Raw genomic sequence first — 19,639 nt, forward strand, 5'->3', positions numbered from 1 at the left:
GTGAACCTTGTTTCGAAGGCACTCCAGTCTATATGGATCTACTGGACGAAAGAGAGACAATGCAGATATGTTTACTACTCAAAAATGTCCCATCTTAGCATACAAAGGGATGTCGTTTCAGTGCTCCAATAGGAGTGTGAATGACGGTTTAGCACCAGTTTAGAAAGCAGCATGTAAGCATTTCGAGTATTTTTAGAAAGGATTCCTTGGAAGGATGAGTGCTGTAAAGAAAAGCAAATGAGACATCCAGGAGGGAAAGGTGGGGGGGGGGACTCTGAGGCTAGGAAACAAAAAATGGCAAGAAAATGAAGCATCGCAAGTGTAATGTGAATGGAGAAGCAAAAGTGTTGGGTTTCTTTTGCAAGTGTCCTATGTTCAGTCATGAAAGAGTTGAATTTTTAAAATTTTTATTTATTTACATCATTTATAGTCCACCTTTCTCACTGAGACTCAAGGCGGATTACACAGTATGAGGTTAATACCATCAGTATCAAGTACATACATTTCAATTACAATACCATAAGGTAAACAGATACAAGTTTAAAGACATAGCATTAGCAAGGATCCAAGACATAGTAGAGATACTGAAGCAAAACATAATCAACTCTAGGACTAACATTAGACGGCAAGGAGCGATGGTTGTACATAGGAGTACATATTTAAAGCAGCAGATAATATATGAGGCAAAAATAGTGATGAAGTCTATGATCCCCAACTTGTTACTGAAGCATCTGAGACCCCATCCCTACAATACAGCCCTCCCATTTGAGTAAAAAGCCTTTTTGAATAGTTCGGTTTTGCATCGTTTATGGAAAGCCAGGAGAGTGGGGGCTCTTCTGACTTCCTCAGGCAGGTCATTCCACAGGATAGGGGCCACCACAGATAAAGCCTGTGTACGGGTTGCAGTGCTGACTTCACCTGTGTGCAGCCTGGCACCTGCAGGAGACCCTGTTCAGGTGAGCGAAGCTGCCATAGGGAGGGAGGTGGTCCTGTAGGTATGCCAGACTAAAGCCGTTATTCTGTTTTAGGCAGATAGCTAGTTAGCATAGGACTACTTAGGCACTGAGAAAAGTTCCCGCTGGAGAAAATGTGAGTCTTTAGTCTTGGAATGTCCATTGGATGAGCTAGTTTATTGGGAGCAAATAGCTAGCAACATATACTAAGGTTTTATTGCTCTTTGTTCATTCTCTTCTCATGCAGTCTACATTCAGTCTAAGTCTCTAAGATTTTCTCTCTCTAAGTTCCTTAGTCTAGCCATCAAGACGTAGTCAGAAGGTATTTGTTTTTCCTACCAAATGTACCCTTTTTATCCTGTTATGTAGTAAAATACTTTTATAGAGCAGAAGCACAGAAGTTTGTCTACTTATTTCCACTGCACTATTATCAAACTCTGCTACCTTATTTATCTTATTATAATCTGCACACCTCAACAAAAAAAACAACAAGGATTTAGCCATCAAAAAAAGCATTGACCAGAAATTCATATGCATTCCCTAAGTGACAGCTAATCTAGAAAAACCCGTCTTTGACAGAGGGAATCTTGGATGGGCAGCGATGTGGGGGCAGCGGGAATGAAATCAGAGTATTCCTTACACGGGGAGCACCAACCACTTAAAAAGAAACTAGAACACTGCTGAATCTAAAATGAAGCTCTGATTCTTTAAATGGCATTGCCACAACCAAAAACGAGAGTTTTGCCACAACCAAAAAGCCTTTTGACAGTTCCATCCGGCAAGTTCTCCAGACCCATGAAATGCTTTCTGCAGGAGACAGAATTTGAGCATTCCCAAAAGGTTCAAATCACTCCATCCCCTTAATTCCAGAAGACACCCTCCTAGAACTAGGGTTACCAGCCTCCAGATAGAGGCTGGAGATCTCCCGGAATTACAACTGGTCTCCAGGCCACAGAGATCAGTTCACCTGGAGAAAATGGCTACTTTTGGGGGTGGGCTCTATGGAATTATGCCATGCCAAGGTCCTTTCCCTCCCCAAACCCCTCTTTCTCCAGGTTTCACCCCCCAGATCTCCAGGAATTTCCCAACTTGGAGCTGGCAACCCTACCTAGAACCCAGAATAGCCATCACTATACTGGTACAATTGAAATATCTCAACAATTCTAGAGGGGTAGTTGTGTTAGTCTGTTTGTAGCAGTAGAAAAGAGCAAGAGTCCAGTAGCACCTATAAGACTAACAAAATTTGTGGTAGAGTATGAGCTTTTGTGAATCACAGGTCGCTTCTTCAGATGAAGAGGTGAGCTGTGACTCACAAACGCTCATATCCTATCTCAACAATTCTAGCGTTAGTAACAGAGGGGGTAGAGAGCCATCCCCTGCTGCCAATCCTACCCAAGGGCTCACCGTGTTTTTTGCTGACAATTTGCTTGGCAACAAGGCAGAAGAGGAGAAAGAGCAGACCGCTCGTGTGCATCTTCAGCTAAACCCCTTCTTGGCCTAAACTTGGCATCTCGCTGGAAGCCGGTGGGATTAAGAAGATCGCAGTGGCATCTCCACAGGGTTTCTTGGGAGGCCCATTGGTCGATCGTGGTCTTCAGGGTCTGGAAACTGCACATTCCAGGATGGACAAGACAATTCCAGAGGGAGAATTTCAGTTTCCATTCAAATGGGTTCTGAAGATTCCAGTTCCAAGATTCAAGTGGCTGTGGATCACGGGTCGGAGCTCGAAGTTCATAGTTCTCTCCGTGCCACAGAGCAGAAGTTTTCAAATTGTGTACAGGAGAATCTCAGGGCTGTTTGGAAGGGGCAGCCCATAATGATAGATGATGACAGGAGTTTTGAACGCCAAGACTTACTCCTCCACCTCCAAGCCTTTGGTTGGTTTGTTGACTATGTGTCCATATGAGTGTGCCTTTCAAGTATTCTCAAGTGCAGAACTGTTTATTCAAGGGATGGCGCTACTTTGTACCTTTTATCAGCTGGGACCACCACCGATGTATTCCCAACCCCACCCATTTCATTGATTTTAGGCAACCCACAATGACCCTATTGTTGATTTTTCATTGTCTTTAATATCCTTGGTTCCATCTTTTCTCTCTCAGCATCAGGAATTGCCCTGCTGTGTCCTAAACCCCCACCAAATCCAGCTGTCTTAAAAGAGTAATTTATATGCTGCCTTGCCAAAAAAAAAAAAAAAAGTCTCAAGGCAGTTTACGAGAAACAGAAATAATCATAGTTATGTCTGCAGAGGAACAATTTAAAATCCCGTGTAAAGTTTTCCAAATGGCTACAACATGCACAAATAACAGACCTGAATGGGAAGGGTGAAGTTTGAGAATGAGAAGTGATAAAGTTGTGCGCTGTCGATGGGAAGATTTTTCCTTTCAGAAGTTATTTTTAAGTGACAAAGTCGTAGGCCTCAGGGAACCTGCCAAGCAGAAAAGCTACCTCCTGGCTACCAAGGGGACAGTTCTCTGAAAGGTTTACAGCAGTCTATCTCATTTATTGGCAGGTCAGAGGAACCAAAATGATTGGCCAGTTAGTGGACCCACCGGACACTCTCATTGGTCTATATCATAGCAATCTTTCTCAACAGGATTTTCTCGGGTGGACAAGACAATTCAGAAGGTGAATTACAGCTATTATGCAGCCACGTGTGAATGCAACTATAACATACCGTCACATGGATTGCTTTTTTGCAGTGTTTTATCAAGGTCCTCATGGCACATAAAAAAAACAAAGGAGTACTACTTACCCATGACTGGCCCTCACTCAGGATAGACTTTTCAAGAATTTCTACTACCACCCTTAGCAATGTGTGTGACGCTGAGGTGGGGAATCTCCTTTTAACTAGTATGCTTATGAACATAAGAGGTGTGTTGGATCAGATCAAATGTCCATCTAGTTTAGCATGTTGTTTCCCACAGAGAGCAACCAGATACCCCTGGAAGGCCTACTAGAAAAGCACAGAGGCTAAGCTCCACCCCCTGCAATGGACATTCAGAAGTGACTTTTCATGGCTATATGAGGATTTGAACCCAGAGCCCACTCTGACAGGCTAAACTCTACCCACACTAGGTACTTCTGCAACTGGACATTATCTGTCAAGGGTCTAGGTACATGCAAAATGTTGTTATTGATTTACAAACAGAACTTTATTTTTTAATCCCTCGTTCAGATGTTTCCCACGTTTTTCATGTCCCTCCCTCTCCTACATGGAGTCACTTTTTGAACAAGGAATTTACATCTCGCCTAAGTTTGTTGGCCTTGCTTAACAAACGGCATTCTGTTTCTTCTCTACAAACTGGAATTCTAAACCAGAATTCTTTTATTTCATTTACTCAGATATTTATCCTGCTTTTCTTGCCAACGTGGGAGCCAAAGTGGTTTTTGACATCATTATACCCTCTGCTATTTTGTTCTCACAACAACAACCCTGTGAGGTAGGTTAGACCGAGATATGGTTTGGCCCAAGGTCGCCCAGTGAGCTTCCACTGCAAGTAGAGTCTTCTAACCACTACATCACGCTGCCTAATTTGTAGCTAAGTACAAGATTGCAGTCTGAACTGCTGTTTGGTTTGATCAGGCGCTGCCGAAGCCAGGAAGTGACCCATCTTGTCCCACATGTAAAAGGAGAAGGAGGGGAGACGCAGGAGGGCGCATCTGAGAGCCAAGCTACAAGTGATGCCTGACACAGGTTGGACACTTGTCAGCGTCCCTCAAGTTTTGATGGGAAATGTAGGCGTCCTGGTCTTGTAGTTGTAATGGAGAGCCAAGCTGTAAAACCAGGACGCCTACATTTCCCATCAAAACTTGCGGTAAGCTGACAAGTGTTCAACCTGTGTAAGGCGTCACTTGTAGCTTGGCTCTGAGAGCAGGGCTGCTATCTTGCCCGTTTGCCCCCTCCAAACAGGGAAACCTTTTCCTTCCAGGCTAAAAAGGGGGTGGGGGAGACATGTAATGGTGAGCTGCCACGCACTGTCTTGAAAGCAAAACTGGATACTTTTCCTGCAACCATCGCTCCGTCCCATTTTTAACTGGAGCTCATTCTAGCCACGAACAAACTGTAGTTTGTTCATGATCGCAGAGCAGAGTCTGATGATATTGTGAACAGTGCAATATCTTTCCGATACAGCAATTAGCTTCCTGGCATATTTTCTTAAGGGGTGGATTTCTCAGGTGGGTCAGAGCAAAGTCAACATTCAATGCAATTGTTTAATTACAGCCAGGAGCACGAAGACGCTTCAGAACAGAGAAGGACCCCAGCTAGGAAACGGCATGAGAAGAAAAGCCTTTTTTTCATTCAGTAGTTCTGTTATGACAAGAAACGCATTTAATGCCCCTATTTGCTTGTGCTCTTTTTCTTCGGTGGCGGTGTTGCCTGAGTTTGCTCATTGCCTAGAGATGGGACTTTCACACCCTTCTGCCGCAGCATTTGGTGAAATTCCAGACGGTCATTTATTATTCTCTGGAAAACAGATCCCGGGTAGACTCTGTGTTAAAAGTGCTGCCGTCCGTTCCATCCTCCCTCCAGAGGGAGAAGGAAAAAGCTTCTCTGCCGACTCCTAGCCCGCTTGGCACATCTTTACCTGCAAGGCCTCCAACACCTCATCATCTGAGATTTCCGCCTGGGGCGACTTGGTGCCGGGAGTACTGTAGGTGGCCTGAATGATTTTGCTTCGAAACCTTTCGAACTTCCAAAGGAGAAAGGAGAGAAGAGAGAGATTTAGTTGACACAGGGACGCAGGAGAAAGAGAAAATAAGGTACCTTTAGGGTCGCATCACTTGGAAGGGCTCAATACTTCCTAGCTGGGGATCATTTCAGCTTCTGAAAATGTGGACAAGAACCCCCTCCTCCCTGACGCACCACAGCTCCGAGCTGAACAGGCCTCCCTTGATCTTTAAAATTACATTCTAGGCTGCGGCTATGTGACTTCAGGAAAAGCAGGTTGGAACCTCGGCCCAGCTTGCTAAAAAAATCTGTAGCATTTAGCTTGGTTCAGAGAGAGCAGCTTTGGAAGTAAGAGGGGTCCCCCCCCTAGGGGTGCACAGTCCAGATTTCCTGATCTGGCCAGCCACAAGAAAGCAGGGTGGCAGAGGAAGGGGGGGGGAGCTATGGTCGCTGAATTAGTTCAGAAGGGCATTCAGGTGGACTGGGAAGGTTACCCTGATGCCGACGGCCTCCAGCAAGACTCGGGTCTGCTGCTCCACCCTTTGCAGGACATCCAGCTGCCTCTGGAGCTCCTTCTGGTGGATCAGCTGCTTGCCGGTGTGGTGCTGGTTCACCACCAGCTGGGCTTGAAGCCGGTTGACATCGCCTTGCAGCTCCTCGATCATCTGGGTCTTCTCTGCCAGTTGGGACTCCAGCTCGGAGACCACCTGAGAAGAAGAGGGAGGGAGTGGGGAAGTGAGCTGACCGATGCGTCTGCTGCAAGGCGGGTGGATCTCACTCCACTGCAACACCAAAACCTTTTCTTGAATTTTTGCAGAGGGTGCAAAGGGAAACAGCTGGGAGAGTGCCAAAGGATGGGAGATGTTAACACTGGGAGGGGGACAGAGATGGGGCCCTTCTACCGTGAGACAACTGCAAACATCAGCTGCAGGAGCCGATAAAGATAGAGGATGAGGAATTGACAACAGAGTTCATTCTACCTCCAGGGTAATAGTAGAGTATGGATCAAAAATGTTTCCCTTTTGCGGTAAGAAGAAAAGGACAAGTGCAATATAAGTACCTGGGGGACTTTCATGACTAGCAGTGTAAGAGGGGGGGGGGGAAAGGGATAAAAGGACTATAGAAAAAAAGAAAAGTTTTACTCTGATAACAAGAGTACAAGTGTGAATTCTGTAACTATACTGATACTTGACACAGAGAAAATCGAAAGTTTGTATCTTTTTGTTTCGTTCCTTTCTTTTGATTTGCTCCTTTTCCTGGTTTTTGTCCTCTTACTTCTTTAACTTATATCTGTTTTTAAAACTTTTCAATAAAAAAATTCATTCACGACTAGCAGAGATCATCGGCTCACCTGCCGGAGTGAGTTATTTTCTTTCTCAATGGCACCCATCATTTCTTCGTGTTTTCTCTCCTCTCGCAGGTTGCAGAACTGAGACAACAGGCCCCCCATTAGCAAAACACTTTAACAACATCCTCAACTTACTTTTTAAAATCAGCCAAAATAACGATCCTTCACTGAGTTTTATTTATTCAGAGGCTCCCCGTTTTTTTCCGTATGAGGATCCCAAAACGGCTTAGGACATCAGTTTCCCCTCTTCCACTTTATCCTCACAACAGCCCTGTGAGGTAGGTGAGGCTGAGAGAGCATGATTGGCCCAAGGTCACCCAGCAAGCTTCCATAGTAGAGTGGAGATTCGAACCGGGTCTCCTAGATCCTGGTCCACACTCTAACCACCACACCACAGCTGTCTTTTCCTCTGTCCTTGCTTTTGAGATTTAGTATTTAGAGAGAGAGAGAGAGAACAAGATCTTTATCTATTTTCTCCACTACCATTCTTACGATCACCCCCTTATACCCTTCGTCATCTTTTCCACTTATTGCACATTTTCCTCACTTATGCTTGGATCCAGACAGCTTTTCCCACTCAATCTTGCCGATTATCCTCTCCTTCATGCAGAACTCATCCCACACGGCTTTTGTTGCTGCAGGTCCCCCGATCCTGAGCATAACCTTTTGGCTGGTCAAGAGGGACCCCCATTTCCCCTTTTCTACCCATGAAAAAGCTGCCTTGGAATTCATATTCCTGCAGTGCGTAATTTCCCTGTAAATGCTTATGGCATTCCAGCTGCACCCCTTGCTCCGGGGACAGCCCTCTGGGTAATGGAAAACAAAGCCCTTATTTGGAGAACTCACTTCTTCTTCAAAACCCTGTGGATTTGTGGCTGGGTGGAAATGGAAAAATGGGACAGTAGCCAACTCAGTTCTCCCGATCTTGCCGCTGTATACTCGCTGAAATCCCAGCTTCCCCCCACCCCACCCCAACAAGATATGTGTGATGGTACCTTGGTAGACATTGCCTCCAGCTGGACTCCTCTTTCCCTCAGTTCCTTTTGCAGCAATTCCTGCTCTGCGTGGGCTTTGCGGAGCTGAGACTCCTTAAAGGACAGTTGCCTTTGCAGAGAAGAAATGGCACCTGGCAAAGCAGAAGGGAAGCTGTTAATGGGGAACGACACCTCCCGCCACCCCATCAACCAGGAAACTAAGAGCTAAACTACACAAGACATGAGGACACTCAAGTGAAGGGCAGGCAATGTTAGCCAGGAAGCGTAGTTTGAATTTCACCTCTCTCTACAGAGCTGGCCAAGATCACTCCTCAGAGGTTTTGTTAATAATTAACAGAGCCTTCCAGGGGCAAAGAGGAAATTAACAAACCTTCTGAGGAGTGATCTTGGCCAGCTCTGTAGAGAGAGGTGAAATTCAAACTACGCTTCCTGGCTAACATGGCGTCTCCCTTCCCTTGAGTGCCCTCGTGTAATTCGTCTCGTGTAGTTTAGCTCTAAGAGGCCATTTGTACAAGCTTACAAGTTATTCTTAGCGCACAGGATTCCGTGCCACAAGATCAATGAGAGCCACCAGCTTGAGACGGCTTCGAAAAGCGGGAGACTAAGAATTCATGCAGGAGGAGGCTAAAGGGAACCTCCACATTCAGAGGCAGTATACCTCCAGACACCAGTTTCTGGGGACAAACAATGGCTGTGGTCAGGAAGGATAGTGCCTGCATGGCTTGAATTTGCTTGGGGGCTTCCTAAAGGTAAGCCCCTGGCCAATGACGCAAACAGGTTACTGGCCTAGAAAGACCATGGGCTGGATCCAGCAGGGCTTCTTCTAACCTGCTCACATGGTACCTGTTGCAACGTCATAATCGTTTTTCACTTTCTCCAATTCATTACACAACTCTTTGATTATCCTCTGGGACTCTTGGAGCTCGGACAGGGCAGTTTCCATTTCTCCTTGGGGCTCGGGCTCCGGTTCGGCCTCCCCTTCCAAAGCCGCTCCGGATCCAATACTGCAGATAAGTTCTTCCCTGCTCTCCTCTCTTTCATTTCGCTGCAGCTCTGCATACTGCAAAGGCAAGGGGACAAAGAATTATTTGGGATATCCTACATTGAGAGAGAGAGAGCCCCCAACGGCTTGAAGAGCGGCAAAATTTCCCAAACTTCTGAAGGTTAGGACAACAACAGTATCGCTTACAGATTATTTGGGGCAGAAAAGAAGGGAAAAATCTCAAAATATTTGGAGCATGGGTCAAATACCTCTAGTACAGTTACCACTGCAGATGCAGACGCAGAACACAGGCCTTCCAGGCAGTGGGCTACAGCTCTGAACTTTGAAACCGTAAGCCTCCTGGGGCTAAATAACAATAGCAACTCTTTGCCGGCTTGCCGCGTGCCCCCTGTCCTGCAGGGCAGGTGAAAGGCAGTGTGGGGGGCTGCGAGGTCGCCCGCGCCATTCGCCTGCAGGAAAGCAAATGCCGCGGGCGGCTTCCCAGCCCCGCACGCTGCCTCCACCGCTCCGCCCTGCATGATGATGTCACCGAAATGACATCATCATGCAGCGCTGGGAGTGCACGCGCGCTGTGTGCACGCACAAGGGGTCAGACTAGGGTTGCCCTGGGCGCCGGCAACCCTAGATCCAGCCCTGGATAGAACACCACCTTGAAGAGAGCAGAAATAAAATGTTCATAAACAATCCTCCGCTGGTGTGCGCTCACCTCTTTTTCCAGTTCCTCCAGCTCTTCCTGGTTTCTTATCATCGCTTCAGAAAGGAGGCCCATCTTACAGCCCAGCGCTTTGTCCGACTGGGTTAGCTCTAATTTCAAGCGCTCTATCTCTTGTCTGAACTCATCCGCAATGCTCTTTTGTCCTAAATGGACAGGCAAAGACAAGCCTCTCCGAGTTTCCTTTACTTTGAATACTTCTTCCTTGGCTTTTTCTATGACAATTTCCTAAAAAGGAGGATTTGGCATGAGGATACGAGAAAACCATCTCAGTTCCCAGAAACGCACAGAGATGGTACTGGGCACTGGCCAGCTCTACACATGCTTAACATTTCCCACCTGGAATTTACCCAAATTCAGCAAAAGTTGCCAGAAGCCACATTGGTTCATAGTCAAATACCCAAACCAACAGATGTCATGGAGGACCGATCAAAACAGGATTTTTGGCCAGCATGAACCCTTCCCTTCTTTGCTCGAAAATCAAACCAGTGGCTTCTGGCTCCCAAGAAGACACACCGAATCCAGCCAACCTTTGCTTTGGGGGGCTCCTCTGGGATGAGGATGCCCCCCTTCTGGAGCTGCTCCAGTTGTTTCAGCATATTGGCCACTTCCTCCCGGAGGACCGAGATCACCTCGTCCTTCTGAAGGCACTCTGCCTCACACTTGGAGAGACGGCTAAGCTCCGTCCCGAGCTTCTGCAGATGCTGGTCCTGGAAAGAGGGAAACAAGACAAGGAAGGTGCCTTTTGTGCCCCTTGGATCCCCTGCTGGGACTTTAACGCCCACTGGTGCAGGGGTGTGTGTTTGCGTCCTGATTTGGTTCAGGATGAAGAGAATCAGCTGTGTGTTGGCACTTTGTAGCGGAGCAATCAATACGCAGCAGGAATGAGCAGAGCAGACACTTGTGTGTTTCAGCTTACGTAAAAAGAGTTTACTAGGAGTCTCTCGACATGAGACCTCTTACACGAGGACGCTCAGGCGAAGGGAGACGCAGTGTTAGCCGGGAAGCCGAGCTTTAAAAGACAGATCGGAAGGCTCTGTCAATTTCACCGCTCTAGAGCGCGCAGAGATGGCTCCTCAGAGGATTTGTTTATTCCCTCTTCACCTCCGGGAAGGCTCTGTCAATTTCACCTCCCTTCTGGGAGGTGGAGATGATGGGTAATTTCCTTTTTAAATTATTGGTTGCTTGCATGTCCTGGATAGCCCAGGTGAGCCAGATCTCATCATGTCCCCCATTAAGCATGCGGCCATGCTTCGTTCTCCTCCCAACACATGGATGCACAAAAATATCTTCCCTCCGACATTATGAGACACGTATTCTCCCTCCAGAGCCCTGACCTAGATAGCTGAGATGAGCCTGATTTTGTCAGATCTCAGAAGCTAAGCAGGGTCGGCCTTGGTTAGTAATGGGATGGGAGGCCTCCAACCAAGACCAAGGTTTGCAGAGGCAGGCAATGGCAAACCACCTCTGTTAGTCTCTTGCCATGAAGACCCCAGCAGGGGTCGCCACATGTCAGCTGTGACTTGACGGCAACACACACACACACACCGTTGGCATGTGGTAGGGGGGAGCTGCACGTTTCCTTCCACACTTTCCCAAACACTCTTTCAATATGAATTCCAAGGAAGAACCCTGACTCGATTCATGCCATGGGGATCATCTGGTTTGGCCTTCGATGCCACCTGGCACAGGTAACTGTAGGGGCAGGAAGGTTTGTTTCAGGAAAGAAAAACATTTCCCATCATTCCTTCTTTGGCCCAGGGCAGCTATTGGCTGGATCCTTGTCCAAAGATGTTGCTGTTGGCTGGCTGACTCTATTTTATTTATTTAGTCATTGACTTAGATATTTACACCCCACTTTTATCCCTCAGGGGGAACCCAAAGTGGTGAACAACATCGTCGTCCCATCTTCCATTTGATCCTCACAACAGCAACCCAGTGAGGTAGATTAGGCCCAGAGAGGGTGACTGACCCAGTGAGCCTCCTTGGCCGAGAGGGGATTCGAGCCTCTCAGATCCTAGTGCAACACTCTAACCGCTACGCCACGCTGCCCAGTGCTACATTGTGAGTATTGCAGGTCCCCCTTCTTTCCTTCCTTTTCACTGCTTTGCCACTCACATCCTTACCTTCTCTTGGAGCACAGAGACGTACCACGGGACTTTGGACGCCGAGCGGCTTTTGCCTTGGGAAAAGGATGCCGAGACTTCAGTGAAACTTTTCCACTTGGGCAATCCGGCCAGGCTTTGAGTGACTCCGGCCGGACAAACTGGGTATGCAAGGGGGGGAGGGAGAGGAAGAAATTACAAACCAGTTACGAGAACTATTATCGAGCACTTGCTTAACCACAGCAGAGCGGCAGAAGGGCTGCTTTGAACGCAGATGGATGACGCCCATCTTAAGGCCCTGAGGAAGTGGCATCAGAGCAGATGGGGCTCAGTGGCCCGAGTTGTTATATGGCAGGGGGAGGGTCTGTGGTTCAGAGAATCTGACTGGCATGCAGGAGGTCTACCCGGTTCAGTCCCCAGCCCCTCCAATTAAAGGGATTTGATGAAGTGAAAGACCTCGTGCTTGAGATCCTACAGAGCCGCTACCAGTCTGAGCAGGCAAGACTGAGAGCTAAACTACAAGAGACAAATGACATGAGGACACCCAGGTGAAGGGAGTCGCAATGTTAGCTGGGAAGCGGAATTTTAAAAGACTATCGGAAGGCTGTGTCAATTTCCCCTCTCTACAGAGCCGCAAAGATCACTCCTCAGGGGGTTTGTTTATTTCCTCTTCGCCTCCTAGAAGGGGAGAAGCCTTGGGGAGGCAAAAAGGAAATTAACAAAGCCTCTGAGGAGAGATCTTTGCTGGCTCTGCAGAGGGGAAATTGGCAAAGCCTTTTGATTTGTCTTTTAAAACTCAACTCCCTGGCTAACATTGTGACTCCCTTCACATGTGCGTCCTTGTGTAATTCGTCTCTTGTAGTTTAGCTCTGAGAGTCTCTCTACACAAGACATCTTAGGGACGCTCAAGTGGAGGGAGATGCAATGTTAGCCAGGAAGCGTAGTTTAAAAAGACAGAGGTAGTAGAGATTGTTCCTCAGAGGGTTTGTTAATTTCATCTTCGCCTTCCAGGTGAAATTGACAGAGCCTTTGGGGAGATGATGAAATTAACAAAACCTCTGAGGAGTGATCTCCACTGGCTCTGTCTTTTTAAACTACTCACTTGTAGAGAGGAAATTGAGCTATGCTTCCTGGCTAACATTGCGTCTCCCTACACTTGAGTGTCCCCGTGTAAGATATTGTGTGTAGACTCTGATCACAATGGGTTGGCAGTCTGATTTGGTATAAGTGAGAAGGTGAGGAGAGCAACCTCACGGATGCTCTGAAATCACTTCCGTGTGATTGACCTCCACATTCCAGGAACTCCTCCAGTCTCTACGGTCTTTACAGAGATTGGGTGACAGCCCCCACACGCTTCCACTCCCATGTTCCACCCCTGAAAGCTCTTGGGATTCACGCATATGGGGCTGGCAACCCTATCGTGACAGAACTACATATTTACTCTGACTTGATCTGGATAGCCCAGGTGAGCCTGATCTCTTCAGATCTCAGAAGCTAAACAGGGCCAGCCTTGGTTAGGAATTGGATGGGAGACCTCCAACAAAGACGTGGATTGCAGAGGTAGGTAATGGCAAACCACCTCTGTGAGTCTCTTGCCATGAAAACCCCGCCAGGGGTTGCCATAAGTCAACTCTGACTTGAGGGCACTTTCCACCACCACCACCTCATATTTACTCTAATGCAAGACTAGGCTTTTTCAAGCTATGCCATACAAAAAGAGGCAGTAATCTTATATTCACATACAAGCTACAGTTACGTTCAGTGAAAAAAATGGGGCTGTATAACCTTTTTTAAGGGGGAGGGTCCCCTTAATTCAAAGTCAACTGATTTTTGAGTAAATACAGTAATAAACCCTATATAATATCCAGTATAACTGGGATGGGGAAGCTGTTCTGGGCAAATGGAGCAATGTAAATTTGCAATGCTCAGGGGGCACTAGAGAACTCAGCTGCCAAGATGTGAGAGCCAGTTTGGTGTAGTGGTTAAGAGCGAAGGACTCTAATCTGGAGAACTGGGTTTGATTCCCCACTCCTGCACTTGAAGCCAGCTGGGTGACCTTGGGCTAGTCACAGTTCTCTGGAGCTCTCTCAGCCCCACCCACCTCACAGGGTGTTTTGTTGTGGGCAGGGCTTTTTTTCTGGGAAAAGAGGTGGTGGAACTCAGGACCGCACAATGATGACACTTTGGGTCAGCTGGAACGAGGGGGGAGTATTTTAAAGTTTAGATCGCCCTGAGCGAAAATGGTCACATGGCCGGTGGCCCCGCCCACAGATCTCCAGACAGAGGGGAGTTTAGATTGCCCTCCGCACTGCTTGGAGTGCAATCTAAACTCCCCTCTGTCTGGAGATCAGGGGGCGGGGCCACCGGCCATGTGACCATTTTCAAGAGGTGCCGGAACTCTGTTCCCCTGCGTTCCAGCCGAAAAAAAGCTCTGGTTGTGGAAATAATAATAACATACTATGTAAACCAATCTGAGTGGGCATGGTTGCCCTGAAGGGCGGTATATAAGTCGAATGTTGTTCTTATTATTAAGGTTTATAAGGGCTAGTACAGGAAGTAAAGGCAAGTCTAGAATGATGAAACCAAAATGGACGAGATAATTTTTTGAAACACAGCATGAGCTGCCAGGAGCAGGGAAGACTCGTCGCATTCCCAGGCCACAGTCTCCAGGGTAACAAAAAAGCACATGTGAGAACCCAGCTATGGGGCGATGGCGCTTACACTTGATGCTTGAATCCAGTGCTTCTACAATTGGATAGAGAATGTTCCAATCATCCAAGGACATCTGGGACGACAAAGTCATGGTGCTCAAGTTACTGGGCAGGCAAGCTAATTTTGAAAAAGGTCCTTCTGTAGGAAGAGGAGGGGGGAAGCTGGTTAGAGAAATTTCCTCTGTTTGCTTTAGATTTCTTTTTGTATTTGAACTGTTGGTAGCTCTCATGTGTGGTATTATTGTTTTTGTTAATTTATAGTCCATCTTTCTCACTGAAATCCAAGGCAGATTACACTGTACAAGTGAAATATATTTATTTATTTCAAATTTCTATTCTGCCCTCCCTGCGAGCGGGCTCAGGGCGGACAACAACATTTTAAAATACAATAGAAAATACATCTACATTAAAACATTAAAACAGTGTATTAATACCCATTTAAAACAGGATTTAAAACAGGATGGTGGACAGCTTTCACAGGGAGGGTTAAGATTTATACACCCCTTTTTTCAGGCCAGCGGAGGCCCAGCCTCAGCCATATGCCTGGCAGAACAACTCTGTCTTGCAGGCCCGGCAAAAGGATAGTAGGTCCTGCTAGGCCCTGATTTCAGCAGACAGAGCGTTCCACCAGGTGGGAGCCAGGACTGAAAAGGCCCTGGCTCTAGTCGAGGCTAGGCAGGCCTCCTTGGGGCCAGGGACCACCAACAGCTGTTTGTCCCCTGATCAGAGTGTCCTCCAGGGAATATATGGGGAGAGATGGTCAACATACTATGGTCAACAAGTAGGACATTCAGTATGGTACGGTAATAAAAAATAACTAGGACATTCAGTGAAAGAGATACAATAGGGCAGCGGTCCCCAACCTTTTTGAGCCTGTGGACATCTTTCGAATTCTGAACTATGTGGTGGGCACAGCCACAAAACGGCTGCTGTAGGAGGTGGAGCCAGCCACAAAATGGCTGCAACAGCTTACCTCCAGTCACACAGTGAAGATCTTTGAGCAGTGGAATCATCTTCTGCCAAAGCAATGTTTTAAAAAATCTGCCACGGCCAATCAAATCTCCAATGGCCCATCAGAAGCCATGCTTGGCTAAAGCCACACCTGGCTCTGCCCACTTTCTAAAAACACTTGGTGGGCACCAGAAAAGGTGTCGGCAGATGCAATGGTGCCCACAGGCACCATGCTGGGGAACCCTGCAATCGGTTATGGCAGCAGAAAATTTGAAAAACAAGCATGAAGATGAAATCTTCGGGAAACAAAGACTAACTAACTTACGTGACAAGTTTAGCAATGTGGAAATTCGCTAAGAGGCGCGTGTCTACATCATCAGACAGTATCCAACAGAGTAGCGTATGGTCCCTGTCCCTACGAATACATCTGTCTGAGCTACTTCTACGACACAGCCCTATGATCTGGCCAGAAAGCCCTCCGGAATAATTCAGCTTTGCACAGTTTGCGGAAAGCCAGGAGAGTAGGAACTTTCCTGACTTCCTCAGGCAGGCTATTCCATAAGGTATACTCAGTGAAAAATATAAAATTAACATGCTATAGGAATGTTTTCTGCCTGTACTGTACTGGAAGTGGTAACTGCCTGTAATTTGGGGACCTTGCAGGTAACTTATGTCCTGAAAGGCGGCACTTTTCTGTGTACTCAGCCAATAAAGTGCAACCCCCATGAGCATTTCACCCACAATTATTTCCAAAAGGTATTATAGAAATACATTTATTTCTATTATTTATTACAAATACTGCATTGTATTATACTAGCAACAAAGCCCGTTGTGGGGAAAAAAATACAACGGGCTCTAAAAAGGGCAGGACAGGTGGGCCAGGCATTGCTGCCTCCTACCTTGCAAAGCCATGGTGAGTAGACCTGTCCTTTGGACATGCGAAAGCCAGGTCTACCTGCCTTGCAAAACTATAGCAGGTAGACCTGGGCTTTGCTGGTCCGGAGGCCAGGTCTATTCACTATGCAAAGCTATGGTGAGTAGACCTGGGCCCTGCAGGCCCGGCATGCACATCACGTTACCCCTCTCCCGAAACCGCCCCCCCCCCTGGCCGATCGAGGCTTGGGGGTGGAAAACAGGAAGGGAGCAGGCAAGCCACACTGTCCCCCCAGCACCCCCTCCCCCATGGCAGATTGAGGCTTGCAGGGGAAGCCTTGGGAGGCAGATCGCAGGCAAGCCAGGCATGTCCCATGCCGGCCTGATCCAATCGGGGCTGGGGAGGGCGGAGCCGACCTGTAGGCCCCTGTGAGGCCCAGAGGCTTGCCGGGACTGTGCGTGCGCCGGAGAGTCGTCAGAAATACGCTTACAGAATTATGTAGTAGGATAGATAATCATGCACTGAATAAACACAATATATTATTTGTTTCATATACACCCCCACCTTTCTCGCCAGTGGGGTTTACAGCATTCTCCTCTCCTCTGTTTTATCCTTACAACAACCCTGTGAGGTAGGTTAGGCTGAGAAAGAGGGACTGGGCCAGGGCCGTTCAGCAAGCTTTCTGAGATTTGAACTCACGTCCACCACTCTAGCCACTTTCAACCACTTCTCTCTGATGAGTTGCCTTACCGACTGAAGAGGTTGAAGTTGCCATATTGCTGTACCTTGGGCAGCCAGGACGCGTGAGGAAAGAGTTTTGTAAATTCTGCACTTCATTCATGTAGCCTTCCAGAAAGGGAACAGTGTTTTGTTCTGCAGACTGAGAGAGCAGCAAAATTAAGAACCAGAGGAGTTAGCCGTGTTAGTCTGTAGTTGCAACATAGTAAAGAGTTCAGTAGCACCTTTAAGACCGACCAGCTTTATTGAAGCATAAGCTTTTGAGAACCACAGCTCTCTTCGTCAGATGCATGGAGGGTATGAAGAAACTGGCCAGAGATATATAGGTGGTGAGGGGAGGGGGGAGAGGGTGAATGGAGTGAGGGCCATGTAAATGCAAATCAGTTGCAAACGTCATGAAAGAGGTGGAGTGTGCAACCCAGCCTGGATTCCGCAACTGATTTGCATTTACATGGCCCTCACTTCATGCACCCTCTCCCCCCTCCCCTTACCACATATATATCTCTGAGCAGAATTAAGAAGGCAATATGCAGGGCTTTTTTTCTGAGAAAAGAGGTGGTGGAATTCAGGACCACACAATGACCTCACTTTGGGTTAGCTGGAACAAGGGGGTTGTTTTTTAAAGTTTAAATCACCCTTGGTGAAAATGGTCACCGGGCCGGTGGCCCCGCCCCCTGATCTCCAGACAGAGGGGAGTTGAGATTGCCCTCCGCACCGCAGCAGTCTAAACTCCCTTCTGTCTGGAGATCAGGGGGCGGGGCCACCGGCCCTGTGACCATTTTCAAGAGGTGCCAGAACTCCGTTCCACCGAGTTCCCGCTGAAAAAAAGCTCGGGTAAGATGTAAGATGCACTTCTGCCCAAATGGATATCCTTTTGATCCCAGACTGTTGAGCAACGCAGACCGGGCCTACCTGTTTTTTGTAGTACTGCTCGATCACCTGGGATGCTCTGCTTGGGTTGATTTTGCTGGTAGTGGGAGGGTTCCACACTGACTTTTGCGGTTTCCGATTGATCACCTCTTGTAGCTCATTGAAGCCTTTCATCATCAGGTTTGCCTGTTTCTCCATGGCTGTATCCGCTTATCTGCTCCAAGAACTGTAGAACAATTGAATTGAATTGATTAGATTTCTAACCCGCCCTCCCTGCGAATGGGCTCAGGGTGGGGAACAACATTGTTGGGCTACAATAACAATAAATGCAATATAAAATTAATAATACAATATAAAATAGAAAACACAACTAAAACCAGAAAACCATATCTAACAGCAGCAAAAATATTAAAACTATGTACCTCCTCAGGGAATAGGGAATGAAAGATCCTTGGCGGATTTAAAAGGAGGGATAAGCAAATTCCTCCTATTCCATTGCTTCCTCCATGATGCAATCCACCTCTTTAATATCTCCTTTAACAGGCAGAATTTCTATTTTTATTTATTTCAGCGGCACCTTAACAGTGTAATCCTGTGCAGAGTTACTCCAGTCCAGGGCTTTTTTTCTGGGAAAAGAGGTGGTGGAACTCAGGATTGCACAATGACGTCACTTTGGGTCAGCTGGAACAAGGGGGGAGTTTTTTAAAGTTTAAATCGCCCTCGGTGAAAATGGTCACATGGCTGCTGGCCCCGCCCCCTGATCTCCAGACAGAGGGGAGTTTCGATTGTCCTCCCTGCCGCTGTGCGGAGGGTAATCTAAACTCCCCTCTGTCTGGAAATCAGGGGGTGGGGCCACCAGCCATGTGACTATTTTCAAGAGGTGCCGGAACTCTGTTCCACCGCGTTCCTGCTGAAAAAAAGCCCTGCTCCAGTCTAAGTCCAGTATAGTCGATGGGCTTAGACTGGAGTAACTCTGCACAGGATAATAAAGAGACCAGTAGCACCTTTAAGACTAACCAACTTTATTGTATTGCATCTGACGAAGAGAGCTGTGGCTCTCGAAAGCTTATGCTACAGTAAAGTTGATTAGTCTTAAAGGTGCTACTGGTCTCTTTACTATTTACTGGTGTCTTTACTCTTTGCTATTTTGCTACTACAGGCTAACACTGCTAACTCCTCTGGATCTCTGCACAGGATTGCATTGCAAAGCACCTTAAAACAAGAGTCTTCAACAGGTAGCTCAGCAACTGCTGCAGAGCAGCTTATGTATCATGCAGAAACCCCAAAAATGCACCCGCCCCCCTCAAATTCTGCTCCGGGTTTTTTTCACGGTTTACTTTTGCAGGATTTTTCTCTGTGCTCCCTAGCAGAACCAGGGCTTTTTTTCAGCTGGAATGCGGTGGAACGGAGTTCCGGAACCTCTTGGAGATGGTCACATGGCCAGTGGCCCTGCCCCCTGATCTCCAGACAGAGGGGAGTTTAGTCTAAACTCCCCTCTGTCTGGAGATCAGAGGGTGGGGCCACTGGCCATGTGACCATTTTCTCCAAGGGCAACCCATTAAGTTCCACCACCTCTTTTCCCAGAAAAAAAGCCCTGAGCAGAACAGTACTTGGTAACACGCTGGTGGTGGTGGTTGTGGCAGGGGGAGTAGTTCAGGATATTTTTCATGACTCAGAAGTCAGAACTACCCCTCATTACAGAAAAGG

General features: G+C 47.4%; 1 protein-coding gene across 1 annotated transcript; it reads right to left on the bottom strand.

The window, feature by feature from the left end:
• Positions 1-5,295: 5,295 nt before the first annotated feature.
• CCDC27 (coiled-coil domain containing 27) lies at positions 5,296-18,130 on the bottom strand. The gene is made up of 12 exons (XM_055001019.1): positions 17,975-18,130; positions 17,075-17,204; positions 14,510-14,638; positions 11,810-11,949; positions 10,214-10,393; positions 9,678-9,911; positions 8,812-9,028; positions 7,969-8,099; positions 6,977-7,054; positions 6,120-6,332; positions 5,543-5,647; positions 5,296-5,421 (listed from the first exon to the last, which is right to left on the bottom strand). Exons 1-12 carry the CDS (start codon positions 18,128-18,130, stop codon positions 5,296-5,298), a joined length of 1,839 nt encoding a protein of 612 aa, XP_054856994.1.
• Positions 18,131-19,639: the final 1,509 nt, after the last annotated feature.

Source organism: Eublepharis macularius, chromosome 17 (genome assembly GCF_028583425.1).
Source record: "Eublepharis macularius isolate TG4126 chromosome 17, MPM_Emac_v1.0, whole genome shotgun sequence".
Lineage (NCBI taxonomy): Eukaryota > Metazoa > Chordata > Lepidosauria > Squamata > Eublepharidae > Eublepharis > Eublepharis macularius.